The following is an 18,036-nucleotide window of genomic DNA, read 5'->3' on the forward strand; positions in this document are numbered from 1 at the left end:
AAGAGGGAAATGGGAAAAAATATATATACCGTAATGTATGATAAAGCCAGCATAAACCAGCACTTACTACCCCGGACTGTGAACATACATTAATATTGCGTGTGAAAATTATAATACTTTGTCATTTGGGATGACGGTTAACACAGGAGACCCCCGCTCCGTCCCAGCAGTGAAATTGGCAGTGTGACCAGTAGGGAGAGACAGTGAGATGGGTGGTTTGTAGACTAGTGGCCGGGGCTTTCTTTTTTGTTTTTGTGTTGGACTGGATGGGAGGGAGCAGCAGCAACCTCAGTACCAGGCAGTGCTCTCTCTCTCAGTACTGACTGGGTAGACAGAGGAGGAGGCTGCTACATGCTGCCGCCGTCACCACCGCTCCTGCTGCCACTGCCGCTCCTGCCTTTGTCGTAGAGAGGGACGCTTTTCACCGCAGCCACACTTGAGCCAAAGGATATTCTTTTTTAAATTTTTCCTCATTTTTTTATTTATTTCTTCTTCTACACGGATTCCGAAGTGGGAAATTAAGCAGTTACGGGCGTACCAATGTACTCACTACACGAGGGTAGCGGTCTGCTTCTGCTCGCGGTCTTGGCAGGACTGCAGGTAATGTAACATCAGCGGTTTCGAGCAGAGTTACACCGGACAGTTTAGAGGCTTGTTTTTGCGGAGGCGATGCTGTTCGTTGAGTTACGAGCCCGCGGTCGAGCTGCTAGCCTTCCGACACGCACTTTACACGACATACTGTTTGTTTAACACTGCTTTGTATGTACAGAAAAATCACCAGAAAGTAGGACTAGCACGGGCTGTGATTACCAGCTAACGGCTCTTTTTTATCAAACGGTCACGAGATGCTGCGTTGTTTAAAAAAAAAAAAACCCAACTACGCACACTTAAATTAATCATTTTAGGTCGGATAATTGAAATTTACAATGACTTCGCCTTATTTAAGTTCATATAACTGAATTTTTTTATTGTGTGGAAGTTGGGTGATGCGGCCCCACATTAACCTAGTTCTTACTTGGTTATATTTAGTTTAGGTTTAATATTTATGTAGATTGCTGCAGCGTGTCCCCCCCTCCTGGCGAGCTAATTGCCTCTCTGGTAAAATCGCGGTATGAGCAACAATGAAAAGTAGCTTACTGTACATTATTGCTGTAGTACTGGTAAAATGTATAGCGTAAGTACACGTAGCAGTGATAGGATAATGATGATTGTTGTCCAACCATAAGAATGGAAGCTGTCTATGTAACCTAATGTAGTGCTTTTGTGGAAACAATTTATTTTCTTGACTATGTGGTTACTTTGTTAAAACTGTGTCCACTGAGCATCAGCGAATAGCGGCCACATACTTAAACAATGCCGCTGAAATAGTTGGTTAAAAGGATTTGACTTGTGTTTTGACACTTAAAACAAGAATATTGTAAATCCTGGTGCCATTGTTGTAACGTGCTAGAATTCCCAGAATCCCCCCTCCCCTCTGCATGCATTTTCCATTTAAATTCTTCTGATTAAGAATGGCAAGTGGCACGAATACCCACAATGCTCTTTTTCAGCAGGACTCCTCTCGTTTTACATTCTTTTGAGAGTGCATGCAAAGAAATAAGGCCAGGCCTCTGTTGCTAAGAGCCGAATCAATGCTGAGGTTGTGTGATTGAGTATATTTGGACATGTCTGGACACCAGAGTGTTTTCTTCAGATATGGTCCGTCTGTGATTTCTCACTGCCAGTGATTTCTTTCTTTCATGCTAGATCCTCGCTTTATGGAAACACTAGCCCCAGTGATTTAAAGAATTTTCTTTCTTTGCAAACTCCCTGTTATTCCATAAATCTTTTGTGTTGACACCCTGAGCACAGAGTTTTCCTTTTCAAAAGGAGGCATAAAAAGACACTGTATTGATCACAGTCATAGTCTTGCAGCTTCTTTAGACATCAGCAGTTGTTATTTCTTGTTTATTCAGACACTCACACATAGATGTTTATTCCCACAACAGTGGATCGTTAGCATTTACTTTTTATTCCCTTGTTCCTGCACTTCAAAGTGGAGTGTTTGTCCAGAGTAGTGTGTTGATCAGAGGGGCCGACCGAGAACATTGGTTATAACCCTACCCTGTGCCTGGGCCCCTCCAGGGGGACAAATGGAGCTTGTTCTTGCCTAGCCGTGCTTTTTGGCTAATGCTTAACCCTTTTGGCCTCATTATCCTAATTGCAGTCCCTGCTATAAAAACAACAGATGCTTTTGTACAACTGTGGGGACTTCAGAACGTGACCAAGAGGTTTTAGAGGCAACAGGGTGCATTTTTGAAGGTTGATTTATGACTCATTGTTGGACGCCCCCCCCCATCCCCCTTCTCTCTCTCCCCATCATCACAGATTGCAGCAGAGGGCAGGGGCACCACACCATGCAGGCCAGGCTTCTCTGAAGATGTATACAAGGTTGTTGTGCCAGATATCACAGAGAAAGGACAGCCCCTTTTCAACGGTGAGTGGAGAAATATTCCCAGTGCTGTTCTGTGGTGGATTCTTGTTATGTCTGTGTTTGATTGAGTGTGCGTATGTGTCGGCATGTGCATCAATTGTGCGTGCTAGCCTCCGTGTGTTACAATTCAGGGAGGATCAGAACAAGCTTGACATATTTAAACAATTAGCTCTGGTGTAGTTGTGTGGTATTGCAAGTTGTGTAGTTTTCCTTGTAAACCAACTCCAATGTGGTTCAGGTTTATAAAGCTCCAGTCCATTTTGCTTACATGTTGTTTTCTCTTTCAAAGCAGACACAAACATAAGCAGATTGTTACACCTAAACACTAGATCATGCGTTGCAGCTAAAAAGTTTTTGCAATTTGCATTTTGTTGCAATGAATATTAACGGCTGGCATTGTCATTAAAAGTAGGAAAACTTTGTTGATTGCACTGGGGACAATTCCTGTTGCAATGAATAAAAATCAATTACACACAGATTTGAATACTTATGCGACTTTAATCAAGCAAATAACTTGGCTATTAAACACTCCATGCCTGGTGCTGGAGCATTGGATTATTTCCATTATCATATAGCATAATTATGCATTTGTTTTGTCCTAATTTAACATCAGTACAGATTTAAGGCATATGCTAACTCTTTGTGTCTGTTACTTTTAACACTTAAATGTCTAAAGGTTCCTATGAGAATCATATAGTAATGTGCCCGAATGAAAGCATCTACAGCTAAGCCCACTCAGTGGCAGTAATAACAGCAATTTACGCATCTTTCAAAATGTTTGTTTTATCAGTAGTCCTTCTGATGGGAATCCAGTCGTAGTAGGTTTATTTTTTCTAACATATAACGTGGTGCAAACTAGAAAGTGAAAAATAATGATTTTTTTGCAGTAGTCCATTACATTGCCGCAGGCATGACCAATGCTCTTTGGAGTTTAATATTAGCAAAACGAGGATGCAGCTACCGTGAAACGGTATGCAAACCTACAGACGGTAATAAAACTGGAACATATCACCAGTGTGCCATTAGAGAGGTTAGAGCCTTGAGGTCATTTGGACCAGAAAACATTCTCACTTGTGTTAGATTTCACAGTGTGTGCCTAGAACTTGCACGCTGCCATCGGTGTGAGTCAGAGAGGTGGAGGGGGAGGTAGCAATGACGAGAGAAGAAAGGAGAGAGGGAAGAGAGTGCTTAGATGGGTGGGTACAGCTTTCACTGGGCTTTACCTTGTGCACAAGTTTCCGTTTGATCCTGCAGGTGATGGATTTCCCTCTGTTGGCTTGTGGATGAGCCGTGACCGGGGGTAATCAGGTTCCCTTTTGTTTGCCCCCCGCACTACCCCCTCTCCTTTTTTCTCTGGCTTCCCCTCCCCCAGCGAGCTGTTGCTCTGTGGAGATTTCCTTGATAGAGAGGGGCACTCCTGTGTCATTGTAATGCAGCAGGGCTCAGCAGCGTGGGATGATGTTAATGAAACTGCATTCTCTAATGAAAAGCTCCTGTGGCATGTTTTGAAAGACAAAGCCTCCACAGTGTGGAGAGTATGCCCAAAGTTTTTCAACTTTGCTTTCACCATGCTGTTAAGAATATTGTTTCTGACCAGGAGCAGAGGTTTTTTTTTCAAATGTATGCTTCTATAGCTGCATGTAGCTGCTAATACTTCACATTTCCTAGTATTTCATTAACTTGGTCAATTGTTCTCCTGAATAGTGAGTGAAGACATGTAGTAAATCTTGATGGAGTCATTTTATTAAACATACAAGTCTGAACATGTTAGAACAGAACACATAGGCTTGACCATGTTATAAATAACCAGGTCACTAATTCCAGTATGTAAACTTCTCCTTAGATTATTGATGAGTGGTCAACAGTTGTCTGTCGGGGGAAGTTATTTGAAAAAAGATCTGCAAGAGCATCAGCGTAATAATATCAGTAGATTGTGTAAGGTGTCAGTAATATGACTCCTTTGCTCATATTGTATTGCTTTTGACCCCAAATGTGCACAGAGATGCAGTGGGGGTGAGCTGTTACGATATCTTTGTCCCATCTAATTGCAGTATCTTCCTTGCTATTGATTAAGAGAATACACATCCTGAGGCTTGTAAAACCTGGAAATGGTGACAGTTAACATGTAAACAGCTCACATTGTATGCGCCAAATTAAAGACATCCTGTGGATTTGATAATGGCAATTGTGGCTAACTAGTTAACATAGCTATTTAATTGTAAGATTTAATCACATTCCTGGGGGCGTAAACTGGGCTTTAACTGTTAGCTGGCCAAGTGACGCCCCATTGATTTGCAATAGATTTGTTAAAATGCATTTCTTCAAAGTTGCTTGGCAGAGAGGCTCAGAGGAAAGCCAGGAAGGACAATTATTCTTCTATGAGAACTCCTCTCCAATGATCCATTAAAGGGAGGTTACGCTCATTGTTTGCAGATGCAAAACCACATCAGGCTTAGGAGGTTACCCACTGTCTAACTTCTGGGGGTCCATATGACCTTGATTTTAAGGTTGCAATATTTGCTCTGGCCTGATACTGAGTGAAAAGAAACAACCAAATATCAGTATTTGTTATCAGACTATCACACAGATGAAAGCAGCTAAATCGTTTAAACATTAGTCCCGTGTTTCCTCTTATCTTGTTTGGTTGCTTGATAAAGTCACTTGTTTTACTAAATTGCATTTAATTTCAGGTAGGCTGCAGCTGCGGGTGGTTTGCCCCTGGGTGTCTAATGGAATTCTGGTGGCTTTGGAGAGCTGACACACATTGTGCAGTTTTTTCCAGATGAGGCCTTTAAAGCAGGGTTGCAAAGTGAGTCAGTCGGAGCATTATTCAGCAGAGGTTTCCCTCACTAAAAACTGGGTTAATGAAAAGCCCAAAAGCCTAATTGAGCTTAATACACTCTCTTATGCTGCTGTTCTTCCTTCCCTACCCCCAACCATCTATTCTGCTTTCATTTTTCTTTCCTCCACCCCTTAGCCCTGTGTTTTACTTCTTTTCTCGACAATTATGTGAGCACTGGTGATGAAAGAGATGTATGTTTATAGTCTGCTTTAGCTTTGGTTCAAGTGCTTTGAATGTGAGCGTGTCAAGAGGGTCCAGTGAGCTGGCTCCATAGATGCGTTGGGGGGAGGGATTTACAGTTGACCAGTTTAATAATGTGATTAAAACAATTAGCGTCAACGTCTGCAATAAGGACATGAGCTCACTTGGACTAAACATATCTCAGAATTTTCAGTTAATCTATCATTAGGTGTAATTACTTCTCTTTTCTGTGTTTGTTTAAGACCAACCTTTAAAACAAACCAAGGGCCTCCCTTTTGACAAGAAACACATTGTATCACGAAATCCAAAACTGACTGCACAGACTGAACCCACTTTTATGTTGTTCTGGTTCTCTGCGCTCTGTTGAGATGCTGATGGCCCTGGGTACAGCTGGGGCCACTCAGATATGTTTAAGGGGCCCCAATGTTTTCTGAGACATGACCCTGCTCGACCCTCTCCTGTAAACTGGCCCAAGTACTCAGAAACATACTCAGCCCTTTTTCCTGCTCTCAGATTGGGAATGAGACTGGTGGGGGTTTCCTGGCAAGGTGCAGATGAATGGAACACAAGCCAAAGAGGTCCTGACCCGTCACCTGGGAGGCCACAAATGCATAGCACCCCTACCTCATGTTGTTCTGACCTACGAAGCTCGTTCATCACTCAGAGAAACAGACAAAGCCAAATTTCCCAAACCCAGGTTATGAGGCAGCCTGAATAGCAAGTTTCCAACAGCATTATGAACAATAAATGACCATTGTAGCATTTGTGGTGTGTGTCAAGGACTGTAAGGGGCCGTCTTTGGATCATTGCAGAATTACAGTTTTATATAGCCCTGGTATAGCCCACAGTGTCGAAAAAAGACAGTCTGCTCTGGAGGTCTTTGTGTTTGACGTATAGGAGGTCTGCATTGATGTCTGTGGTGGTGCTGAATAATTCAATAGTCAAACATGACTTTCTTAATATTTAAATCCCTACTTAAAACGAGATCCTTAAGCACAGAGGAGCCATCATGTAGCAGATGAGAAAAATGAAGAGCAACATGAGACACTATGAAACGCTTCCTTTTTAATAGTATAGGGGCTTCTGCACATTTCACATATTCTCTTTGTCATTGTGGGACATCAAGAGCAACCCCATGACCACAGTCATTTTGGTCCAGCTTTTTTCAAGTTAAGGCAGCACTTTCAGTGTAAGTTTGTTCGTAAGAGCAGTCTATTGCCCCCATCCCCCCTCTTTTTTTTTTTCTGGAAGTGGATCAATGAATCCAGGGTCTTTGTTTGCAGTGATCAATATGTTGTAATGAAGGCTGCGCTCCAATTCCCTGCTAAAGCATCACTGGTGGGTTGGAGTTGAATTTGTTTTATTCTTTATTGTTATCAGCCTGCATAAATTTATTTTCATCTCCCGTCACTGTCTTTTTTTTTTTTTTTTTTCCTGGGAGCGCCATGGCCTAGATAACCACCACATATTGCGACAACAGATTGAATCTTGGCAGTATATGGTTTTGGAAAATAACCTTTGATGCAGTTTGCCTACAATATAACAAGGATGCAGAGTTAGTCGAATGCTACTGCTAGGGGCAGGGCCACCATCGCTATTTGTCAGAAAATCATAGCTCCATTGCAGACCTAAGGCCATATCATAAAAATGAAATAATAATAATGTGAGCGTATTAGAGCAAGTGCACCCATTTGTGTCTAATTTGTGGTCGTGCTTTCTGAGCCTGCTGGGTGGCATGATGGGATAGGACATATTTTATTTATGTCTGACCTTTTTAGGCTCCAAGTTCTTAACCAAACCAAAGGAGGCAGACAGGCACTTGTGTAATGCCTAACTCTAGATAAAGTATTTTGTGGAGGGCTGACATTGCCCTGGTGGCTTCTCATCACCTCTGTTCATATCGCTCTTATCAGCTACAGGCCCTGCCCTCTGCTATTGGCACCTAACCGTGTGCCTCTGACATTGGGCAGCAGTTAAGGTGTCCCTCTCCCGTTAGTGTGTGTGGTTGGGGGGTTTGTCCTTGGCATATAATTAGATTGTTCTACCCAGACAGCTCTTAGTGGTGGTGGACAAATGCACCGGGCTGCTCCTGGTAGCAGAGACTACTATAACAAGCTTTTGGTAAAGGCTACTTGCCTACATGAAGACAAGATTGTCTCTCACAAGGTTGCATGTAATTATATTTGCCTGATCAAAATTTCATCGTGAATTATTATTATTATTCACAGTGATCGGATACAGATTTGAAAAGAAGACCTTTCACTGTATTGCTCCTTCACACGGTCATGTAAAGGTTTTATAGGTTATTTGGTTCTAGATCACACCTGGGCCCCTCCATTCAAGATGCCATATTGCTATGGTTTTAAAATTGATGTGCGTGCTTCCACCTGAAAGACTGTCAAAAGAGAACAGATTAATTTATCCTTATAAAACAATCCTTCCCTGTTTGACATGGAGGGGACCTGGGATCACTCTTGGTGAGTGTGGTGTGGCATGCCTGGCACACTGGTTCTGATAGGTTTTATTTAATGTGAAGAACACCCAGAGAGCACACAAGATGACCCCGCTATGTAATGAGGCCACGTATAAATAGCTGTATTGACCTGGCTTTCTGCATATATGCCTCCATATAACTAGGCTAGTGTTATTTTTCACTAGTGAAATGCTAGAACCATGTGTGGGAAAGCAAATGCCAGCTTGCACCTAGAAGACAATACATCAGCAGTATGGAGTGAATTGTTAACTTTTGAAGGGACTTATTTGTGGATTTCAGTGTCATTATTCTTCAGTGGGGCAGCCTTTTTTGGTTGGTAGAGAAAACAACTCCATATCTCTCTCAGAGATCCTGCTTATACATAGAAAGCGCTGTTTGCAGTGTTGCCGCAGCTGTTTATTGTGCAATACCGTCGTTAGATTTTTACCCAGTTTGACTCTCTGCTGTGCTTGTTTTTCTCATTATGTTAAGCTAGATGAGGGTATAGAGAGTCTTGTCAGATTTACCATCGGCAGGCATGTGAAGGGAAGCCACTCCCATTCCCCTCTACTTTCTCAAATCTTTTGTTCGTAAGGCAATACATTTAGCCTCAGCTTTGTTGCTTGTAGACAAGAGTGCATTCACAGACTGCCCAGATGCAAATTCAACAGCATTACCTGTCTCACGTAGCTGTGAGCAGACAGACAGCAGGCAGACACGGTGTCTTTGTGTGCAGGGTCAAAGAGGGAAGCTAATACTCAAATGAATATATTAATGAGAGTTTGAGCAAATGTAGAAAATAGAAGCAGCACTAGCCCCGAGTTTAGCCCTTTTCAGTATGCATGTGACACACATAGCACACATTTTCAAACTTCATGCTGTGTTCAAGAGGCTACATGAATTGGCACACTATTATTCCTCTGACAACAAAAGAGAAATTTGATGCAGAGGACACGTTAATTGACCCAGATACTCTAACCATGTTCACAAAGGCCAATATCCTGCCTGGGAAGGGACGACTACCTCCTGCGGGCCACGCCAACTATTGTGTTCCGGCAGAGGCTTCAGTTTCAACACACCAGCTCTTCTCTGGACACTAGCCTCTGATGAGTCGCTGGGTCGTATCTCGTGACATTCTCCATGCATGCTGCTTTTATCCAGCCCTCTTATCACCTCCACCACTCTCTTCCCAGCCTTCCCTTCCCCCGCTACCACACGTAATCTTTAAGATGGAGGAGCTCCCTTGGCTATACGTTATGATTGATGTGCCTTAATTGAGTAATGCAAAGGCTGTACTGAAGCATTTAGCTCCTTATTCTACAACTGAGTTCATTTCTTCTAGTCATCTTGGTTGCTTTGTGGCTGTCATGAATGTGATGTCCAATTTTAGTGGTGTTACAAATATTTTTGATTGGGGTTCTGTGAAGCATGTGATTTTTTTGATAGTTCCTCATGACAAGGTTTACACAGACTTGTGCTCTGTGTATTTGCACCTGTCGAGACAGGATGTGAATAAAGCCTTCCCATTCGCTATTGATTGATCACATCATTCCAGGGACCTCTTGGATGACAGTTATTTCTATTTTTTGCTTGTCTTACAAAATAAAGAATATCATTATTTTTATTTATAGCAAAGATTGGTGATTGGTAACATTACCCACGTATCCCCACCCCACCTCACCCCAAAGTGTTGGCTCATCAGATAACCACATATGGCTCACCATATTACTTGTGAGTAAGTGATCTACTGTTACCATGCCTTGCTGACACCAGTGTCTGCCATCACCACATGGATATTATGATTGACCTGCAGCAATTTCTAGTCTCCATTTGAGCGCACACTATGGCAGTAAGCAACATATCGCTCTGCGGCCTGCGTTGTCTGAGTTTGTTTTATCTCTTCCTCTGTCGATATTTACTGAGGCATTAAAGTATGTGCAGCATGTTGCCACTTTATTTCCTGTAGCACTGCCTGCTCAGCAGGGCAGGGGCTGGAGGGAGGTAGATTCTTACGGAAGGGTATAACTGCTGCTACAAACTGAAGGTCTGCTAATTTCTCCTAACATGTTGAGTTTGACTTTTATAAAATAACCTTGTGTGTTAGGCAAACATGCACCAGTGAGCTGGCTGAGACAAAGGCATATGGCGTAACAGTTTGAATATGATTTTGTTTTTAAATTTCTCTTGTAAATTCACTTTCTGCCTCACGTTGTGAGCACAATGAACCGGATTGTGGAGATAATCCAAAGGTTTTATCATCATTGGCTAGAAGTGGCTAAACCAAGAGTTGTCTGAAGTACCAGCAAGACTCCTTTGCAAACCTCACAACCATATTTATATTTTCATACAAAATAAGTTTTTACAGCTAGGATCTTTGCAAACACTTTTTTTATATAAATCTAGAAAAACTTGAAGCAGCATCAGCAATCCCAATAGACTCTTACCACCTGTCAAATGTAGGTTAGATATTCCCAGCTTTTTTAAATGTCTAGCTTATTCCAAGTCCTTAATAAAATATGTGGTCTTTTTACCTTGTGAGATGGTTAAAGTTCTTCACCAGTTTCTTGTTTTCTTTGGCTCCCTGCCATTTTATCCTCAGCAGGTAGAATCTATTTGTTAGGTTGTGAGCCGTGATCAGGTATCCATTAGAGCTGCTCGATTAATTTGATTAAAATCAATATTTATGTTTATAACTCTGAAATTTCATTCTTATGACAATGACTTTGCTGGTTTTGGATTAGCATGAGATCAATTGTATTAAGCCAAACACACCTAATTTCTCCTTAAATTGCAAATCGAGATCAAAAGGAGCCAGAAAAAAAAGGAAACCCTGCCCGTGATGGTGAGGAAGAGGAAATACATTTATCCAAGCCAATTCTGACATAAACATGCTTCTACCCAAGTGAGGGTCACATTCTTTTGCATAAAAAGCTTTTGGATTCGACAACAATGATAACAACCAAAAGCACACTGCAGGCAAATCACTTGCCACTTCATCCGAGAGATCGGTTATATTGCCATTAAGAAGACCCTTCATTATGCTGATTTTGCTTTTTTGCACGGAACCAAACAAAGCCGCCCCAGTATGTGATTTTAAGATAGCATGCAGGTGTTCTGGAGACATTGTAACACAACGTAATCTATGACTACTGCCGTGCCGGCTGAAAGGTTAAACCGCAATGCCTCCAGTTCCGTGTTCTTACCTTTTATACAGAGTGGCGAGGTGGAATAACGGCACAACATTCCTGCCTTGAACAGGTTTTGTAAAAGGGGCTGCACTTGCGGTATTGGAAGGTAACGCAACAAATTTATTCAAAATTATGAAGCAATCAAGGCCATAAAAACCACCAGAAAATCCCTGCTGCCTGCAGGTTCTAATCTCTTGGTGTTTGGAGGAGAAAAAGTAGTCTCAACAAAAACTTTCAAGGTAGTGCTTCTTGGAGGACTGATGCATTGCAATACACTGCCCAGGTGTTGCTGTTTTCTGGTCAACATTACTGTGGGTGTTAACCAAAAATAAATTAAGTGAATTAAGAGTATTTCTTTTCACATTCCAGATGTGATTCAGTATCGTCATAAGAATAGTTTAAAACTTAATACAGCAAATACATTTTGTTATGTAAACTGAAAGAAACACATCAGCCCTGTCTCTTGATCTTTGTGTTTTATCTCGTAACTGTGCACACTGTATCCTCTACAACCGTAACGCAGATTTCCAAATGCAGCGTCCCACCTACCTTTCATCTGATTGAGTGCAACACACTCAATCTTATATAGGTCCTGTGTCAGCCGCTCACTCTCACACTAAGTGTTCCAAGCACTGTGACCTTTGTAGAAGATAAGCTTCCTTCGGCTGACTTGAATAGTTTGGAATAACGGCCTCAACCATTAATTTATAGCGTTGCTAACCATATGAGGGCTATGAGCCAAGGTTATTGACCTTTCACGCCTGTCACTAGTGATAGAGGAAGCTAGACCCAGGAGGAAAATGAATTGGGCTTATTATACAGCTGGGCTTCGAATCAAACCTAGGGGGCAACTTTATTCTCCAGTTTTCTCTTTCATTTAATCATTACTTTTTTACACTGTTTGACCAATTGTCTTCTGCTAAAATAGAAACTGAGAGAACTGAGAGTTACACTGAATCATAATGTAATGCCCCCGCAAATGTGTCTGGAAGTGATCAGGGTGCAATGTGTGAACTGCCTGAAGGATTAACACTTGGAGCACAAAAACCATTACAGCAGCACATCTTGAACTGAGGTCATCATTATCAGATGAAGGATTTTGTGGATTCCGAATGACTAAATCAAAGTTTTTTTGCATAGGCAATTTGAACTTCTAGACAGACATCACAGTTTTATTTCAGTGACAAATCATTTGTCTTTGTGGGTCTTTGCTCGTGATTTACATTTGCAGCTGTAAGACAAAGGCGGAAAGCTGAACCGGCAGAAAACCGCTTGGATAAAATGAAGCATGTAAAGAATGTTGTGAGGACTGCGGAGAAACAGAGCCACGGATAGAGAAGATTGAGCACATGTTATTTCAGCCCCGTCCTCCCTCTGAGCTCCCAGTCTGTAAAACCTGGTGGGAGGCAAGGGAGGCATGCATTTATATTGGATCAACATGCTATGATGTTATTTTTCCAGCTCCAGTTCTTGTCTTTATAATCATACATGGTCCCTTATGGGGTTCAACTAAAACCATTTTTATTGACTCTGGAGAAGCTTATCTCCGCCTGATGCATTGTTTGTACATAGGACCACAATCACATCCCAGTGGAAATAAGCAATAGATAAAAACAGAGAACTTGTACCATAGATATGTTTTTGTTATTAGAGGACCCCCAGAGTGAGGTCCAGCTTAAAGGACATTTTTAATATTGTACATTTATTCCGTTTATACATTTACCTCAGATATTACAAGTGGGCTTAGCTATAACCTCATTTAGTTTGCAAGAATAGAGGCAGAATCACTGATGCTGCTTCAGCCATCCTCTGTAGTATTAATTTAGAGGAGCTTGTTGAATTTTTCAAGTGTTTGTTTATTTGCAATGAGACAACCAGAGGATGAGGTAAAAGGACTAATGCATGTGAATACTTGCAAATGGAATGCATGCTTGTGTGTTGCGGGGACTTATTTTTGTTTTCAGGTGTACTACTTATCGAAATGTACAGTATGTACAAAATGGAACAAATATTATCTTTGCCCAGGGGTTTCGTATAAGTGGTAGAGCTATTTTGGACTGGAAAAGCTCCATATCACAAAAGCTTATACCTCGAGCAGTGACTGTGGACAAGTGGGTGCCAGCTGAAGGAGAAATATGCACTTTGGGTATGATCACACTGCAGCTAAATATGGTTGTCATTCTAAATCTGAGGTTCATACACAGTTCAGCTATAAAAGAGGATGGCCACCAAATACTGAAAGTAAAGTGACAGCTGGAAATTTTCAGCTTAATTTTAATGTGCATTTATTTGAAATCTGCATTGGACAGTGAGACTTTGGCAATATCATAGTTATATCCCTTCTTTTTTTTACACTCTCTTCCTTCCTTTTTGAGGTGTGACTTCTCTTTTTTTATGTCCAAGATGCCAGTCACTCACAGAGATAGAGATGAGATGTAACATCGTCACTTTTTCAACCCAGACGCTGCCTTTCCACAGGGGTTGCTCTCACTGTGTGCTCTGGGACCAAATGCTGCACTTTGCATCGAGCACTTTCCTTACAGTTACTAAATTTGTCAGGTGGAAAAGCATATGAAATCACTGTCAGTTTATCACAACTTGATTGATAAAATTACACCTCTGGTTATTTGAGCAATCAAGTCAGGCCCCCACCTCATAAAGCAAGTGGAGACGCCATTTTGTTCTGTAGGAAGGTTGCTGCTGTTATGGGTGTTAGTAATGGATAACGGCACTAATTCCAGTTACCTGTTTATTCTCATCATGCTCTGATCTGATTTTGTATATAATTTCAAATCCCTGTCAGTGGTTGATAGAGCTGTCGATCATTAACAGTCAATATAAATACCTGCCCCCTTAGTCCATTAGTCATTAGGGTTTCCATCAACTGAGAAATTTTTAGACACTGAGTCAGTTTTTATGGAAAATTAGCAGTTGGCTGTTATTTATCCCTGGGACATTTTAGTGATGATTATGTTGGAAAAACACTTTATTAGATTGTGTAGTTAAAACAATAAATAGATTAACTTAAGAAATCCTATGAGTAGTGAACAAAGAATGTCTTCAGCTGAGAACAGTCCTAAACAAAGTATGCTGCAGATGGCTTGCCAAGAACATAAACTATCAGCATGACATGGCATTATTACTTGAGTATTTAGTGTTTGTTTAAAGCAGCTCTCCCACCCCCAGTACACACACACACACACACCTTGTCTTTTTAAAGGGGATCTTATTGGATAAATAGCGGAAAAACAACTGTGGTGAACCCGTCTGAATGTTTCCCCTCTGTCCTACCAAGAATGTGTTGTCTAGGAGAGCTGAGGTCAAAAGACACAAATAAGGCTTTGTTCTGCATTTACCCGGCTTACTCTGTTCAGAGCGACTGTAGTGGGCGACACTGGCACACATTGTTCTTTTCAATCTGTTGAAAGATCGGGTAGTATATTGCAAGAGAACATTTATATTCATGAGCTTTAATGCTGTATATTAATTTTATTTCTTTTTGACTGCCAAGATAGTCAAACATTCTTATTTCCTGAAATGGAATGTATTTTAGTTGTGCATTTAAGAGTTTTTTCATAGACAAAAGAACAATCTAAACAGAAAAGATTCATGACCTGCAGAAGGTTACATATTGATGTGTGGAAGAGATCTGTAGCTTTACAGTAATAGATATTTGATGATACAAGACGGAGTACAATAAAATCCACTTTTGTCTTTGAGATTTTAGACTACGGATGTAGTGCATGCAACCATGCAACGCTGCCACATATTTATGACTTCAGACTTTAATATTAGCCTACCAGTTATTCGTAGTGTTGAATCCAGAAGTTGATACCAAACTACATCTACATCAATGAATGTCCAGAGTGACAAGGTTGACAAATATTCCATTGTGAAGATTCATCCATGTTTTTGCATCACTTACAACTGTTATCAGTACATTCTCACAGGAAAACAGTGTGGCCGTTGTTGCTTTTAATGGTAGGCAAAGTAACAACTAAAGCCCTCTCACGCTGAGCACCTTATGAACAGGGCTGTTACAGGCATTAAAAGGTATGTGTGTGTGTGTGTGTGTGTGCAGCAGTAGGTGTTGGACCCTGCTGACAGCTGGAACAGCATTCTGTGAAACTTGGCCACAGCTAGTGCAGCGTCTAGCCTCTCCTCAGCCTATCGTCTGATCCCGGGCCTTCATTTATTGGTCCGTCTGCAATGCGCTTGGAAAATGCAATTGCCTGGCCATTGATTTGTGTCTGTTTGAAATAGGGCGGTCCAGTCAGTGGGCACATGCACAAGTGGGAGTACATTTTTTTTTTTTTGCTATTCCTTTTACGCTTTTCTACGCTTTCGTTTTCTCATTCGTGTCTCTCATTCTCTCCCCTCCACTTCGTGCGAATCCATTCTCAGCGTGCCACACAGGCGAGACGATGGTTCCTTAGCCGCTTATCATGCCTTCCACCAGACCACCAAGGGGTCTAAGCATGTGTACACAGGCAGCTGTGCACCACTGTTAAACTCCATTCTGTGCGGGATAAGTGGGGATTGGCATGTACTCTGCCCGTCAGAGCTGGTTCATCTGCTCAAAAGTGCGACAGCTGGACAGAGCTTTTTCACTCCTCCCATATGAGAAAGATGGATAGAAATGAGACATAGAGAGACAGAATGAGAGGAGGGACAGGGAGAGTGGGGTAGCCACAGCTTCCTGACTGTGGCTTGGAGCAAAGCAAATGTTGGCACATGTGTTATGAGTTAGCGCCGACATAACTGTTTTTAAGAGTGGCCTAACACATTAAAGATGTGTGGCTGGCTCATCTACTTTCTTCCTTCACTCTCTATGCTGTAAACACTGAGCAGTAATGGGAGGAAGGGCATAAGAAGAGTAATTTATGTGCGAAGGAGAAGCCTGAGATGAGCCCTCCCTCCGGGATTAATGGGAGTCTCTGTCTCTGTTCAGAGGAAATATGAAAGGCCCTTTGTTGGTAAAGGGCTTGCTGCTGCCAGCAAATAACTAGCCCCTGTCATATCGAAAATCCCGCAACCTCTAAATTCATTGCCTCCTCTGCTGCTCATCCTTCACCCCTTTTTTTTCTGTAAGCCTATGTGTTTTCTGTCAAAGTCGCTCATTTATGATTCTACATCGTGCCTGCTGTACAGAGGCCCAGGAGACACAAGCTTGCGTTGTTAGTATTCACTGTCACTTCTAGAGTTCCGGCCATTGGGTGAGCAGAAGGAAGACTGGGAGAAATAGCGCTGTACAGGTGGTGATTCATAGTTTCACCTCTGATATCATGTTCAGTATTTTTCCTCTCCTGTTTTCTGTCTGATGTGTTTAATTCCAAGACTCACTATCATATGAGGCAGGGAATAGCTAGTTTGCTGTGGTTAATGTGTGACCAGCGGGCTTTGCTGGTGGTAATGGTTTATTTTTAGTGTCAGTGCTGGTGTGTGTTGGTCTGCGTGATGGCTAAGCACACCTCCTTAGGCTACGCTAAATAAAGAATGGCCTATCAGTGAGGGGAAATGACTGTTTGGCACTACACTGGTAGTGTGTCTTTCATCAGGTCACACATTGGTCTCCTCACACCTGCGTCTCAGGACAGGAGGATGAAAGGCTGTTGGCAGGTGTTAATTGCTAAAAAAGGCTCTAGAAAATAAAGCAAGGTATTTTTGTAGCATCTTTTGCTGTCCCCTGAACTGATATTTTACACTGCTAAGATTATTGTCTCTGAACAGTGGTTTAGATTTTTTTTCATCCACACCAAAGTGGGAGGAATAACATGTTGTTCTGTTCTTTGTCTGCCTTACATTTGAATTTTCTGTTTGCTCAAGGAATTCTATAAAGTATACAGATTAAAGTGTTTGTACAAGAACTCTTTTCAGTTGTTCTGAGATTACCAGCCCTCTGAAAAGAGTTTCATTCTTTTCTCTCTCATGTCCAGTGTTTCATTTCAGCATGAGGGCTTTAAAAATGTTTGGTTTACTTGTACATTGCTTGGAAGAAAAATTGTTTACTCGAACATCCCTGTCGCACCTGAATAAATCTTGACTGAATGTGTGAAGAAATAGCATTTGAATTGTTGTTCCCAGTTTGAACCTAAAAATGTATATTCTTGCTTTAAATTCAAAAAAAGAATAGTTGTTCTGCTGGGCTGTCTGTGATAGTTTCAGCTGTGTTTGCCTTCCCTGCCTCAGGACTACCACAGTGAAAGCAGAGAATCTATTGGCTCCATTGACTTCCTCAGGCTGTCTCCAATGGATTTGACATGGATAACGCGGTTGTGTTTGTAACGAAAGGGGGAGGGGACTTAATAAAAGCAGGAGACCCCCAACTGACAAAAGAGGGAGGAAGAGTGAAATGAAGAAGACGGGAACTTAAATGAAGAGGGCTCAACTTGGCAAAAGCCATGGGTTGTCAGGGGCAACTAAAATGGCTCTGTGTAACCTGGCTCTGTGTAACCTGCCTCCCTCTCACCCTCTCTACAAGAAACTCTGATGCTAGCGTATACTAGGACTGAATATGAGCCTGACATTGAAAGGGTGAAACAAAATACACACATTGGATGTCTGCCTTATAAATGATTTATAATTGAGTTTTCCCGGGCTCTGCTTGGAGTGTAGATGGAGTAGAGCTTTAATGAGCTTCATAGTTTCATGTTATTCTATGCTTTAATTGTAATACTGAGGACGCCATTCATTTGTTTAATTTACTAGACTGGGAACTGATGGCTGGGCTGGCATAGTAGGGGGGAGTTTAATGGCCATCCTCTGGAAAGGATAAGGCTTATTAGGTCTGATGGGCCTCCTGTCTCACATAACCTAATGTGGCCATGATAGACAGAGGATTCTGGGTTTGGATACATTG

At 41.7% G+C, this 18,036-nt stretch overlaps 1 protein-coding gene across 1 annotated transcript in view; it reads left to right on the forward strand.

The window, feature by feature from the left end:
* The first annotated feature begins 295 nt into the window (after positions 1-295).
* cdh2 (cadherin 2, type 1, N-cadherin (neuronal)) overlaps positions 296-18,036 on the forward strand; it is a 59,980-nt gene continuing 42,239 nt past the window's right edge. Inside the window, exons 1-2 of the mRNA XM_056391260.1 lie at positions 296-600; positions 2,368-2,476. Coding sequence (XP_056247235.1) covers positions 541-600; positions 2,368-2,476 — 169 coding nt within the window. The 5' untranslated portion in view covers positions 296-540. The remainder of the gene's footprint in view (positions 601-2,367; positions 2,477-18,036) is intronic.

This window comes from Seriola aureovittata, chromosome 12, assembly GCF_021018895.1.
Source record: "Seriola aureovittata isolate HTS-2021-v1 ecotype China chromosome 12, ASM2101889v1, whole genome shotgun sequence".
Lineage (NCBI taxonomy): Eukaryota > Metazoa > Chordata > Actinopteri > Carangiformes > Carangidae > Seriola > Seriola aureovittata.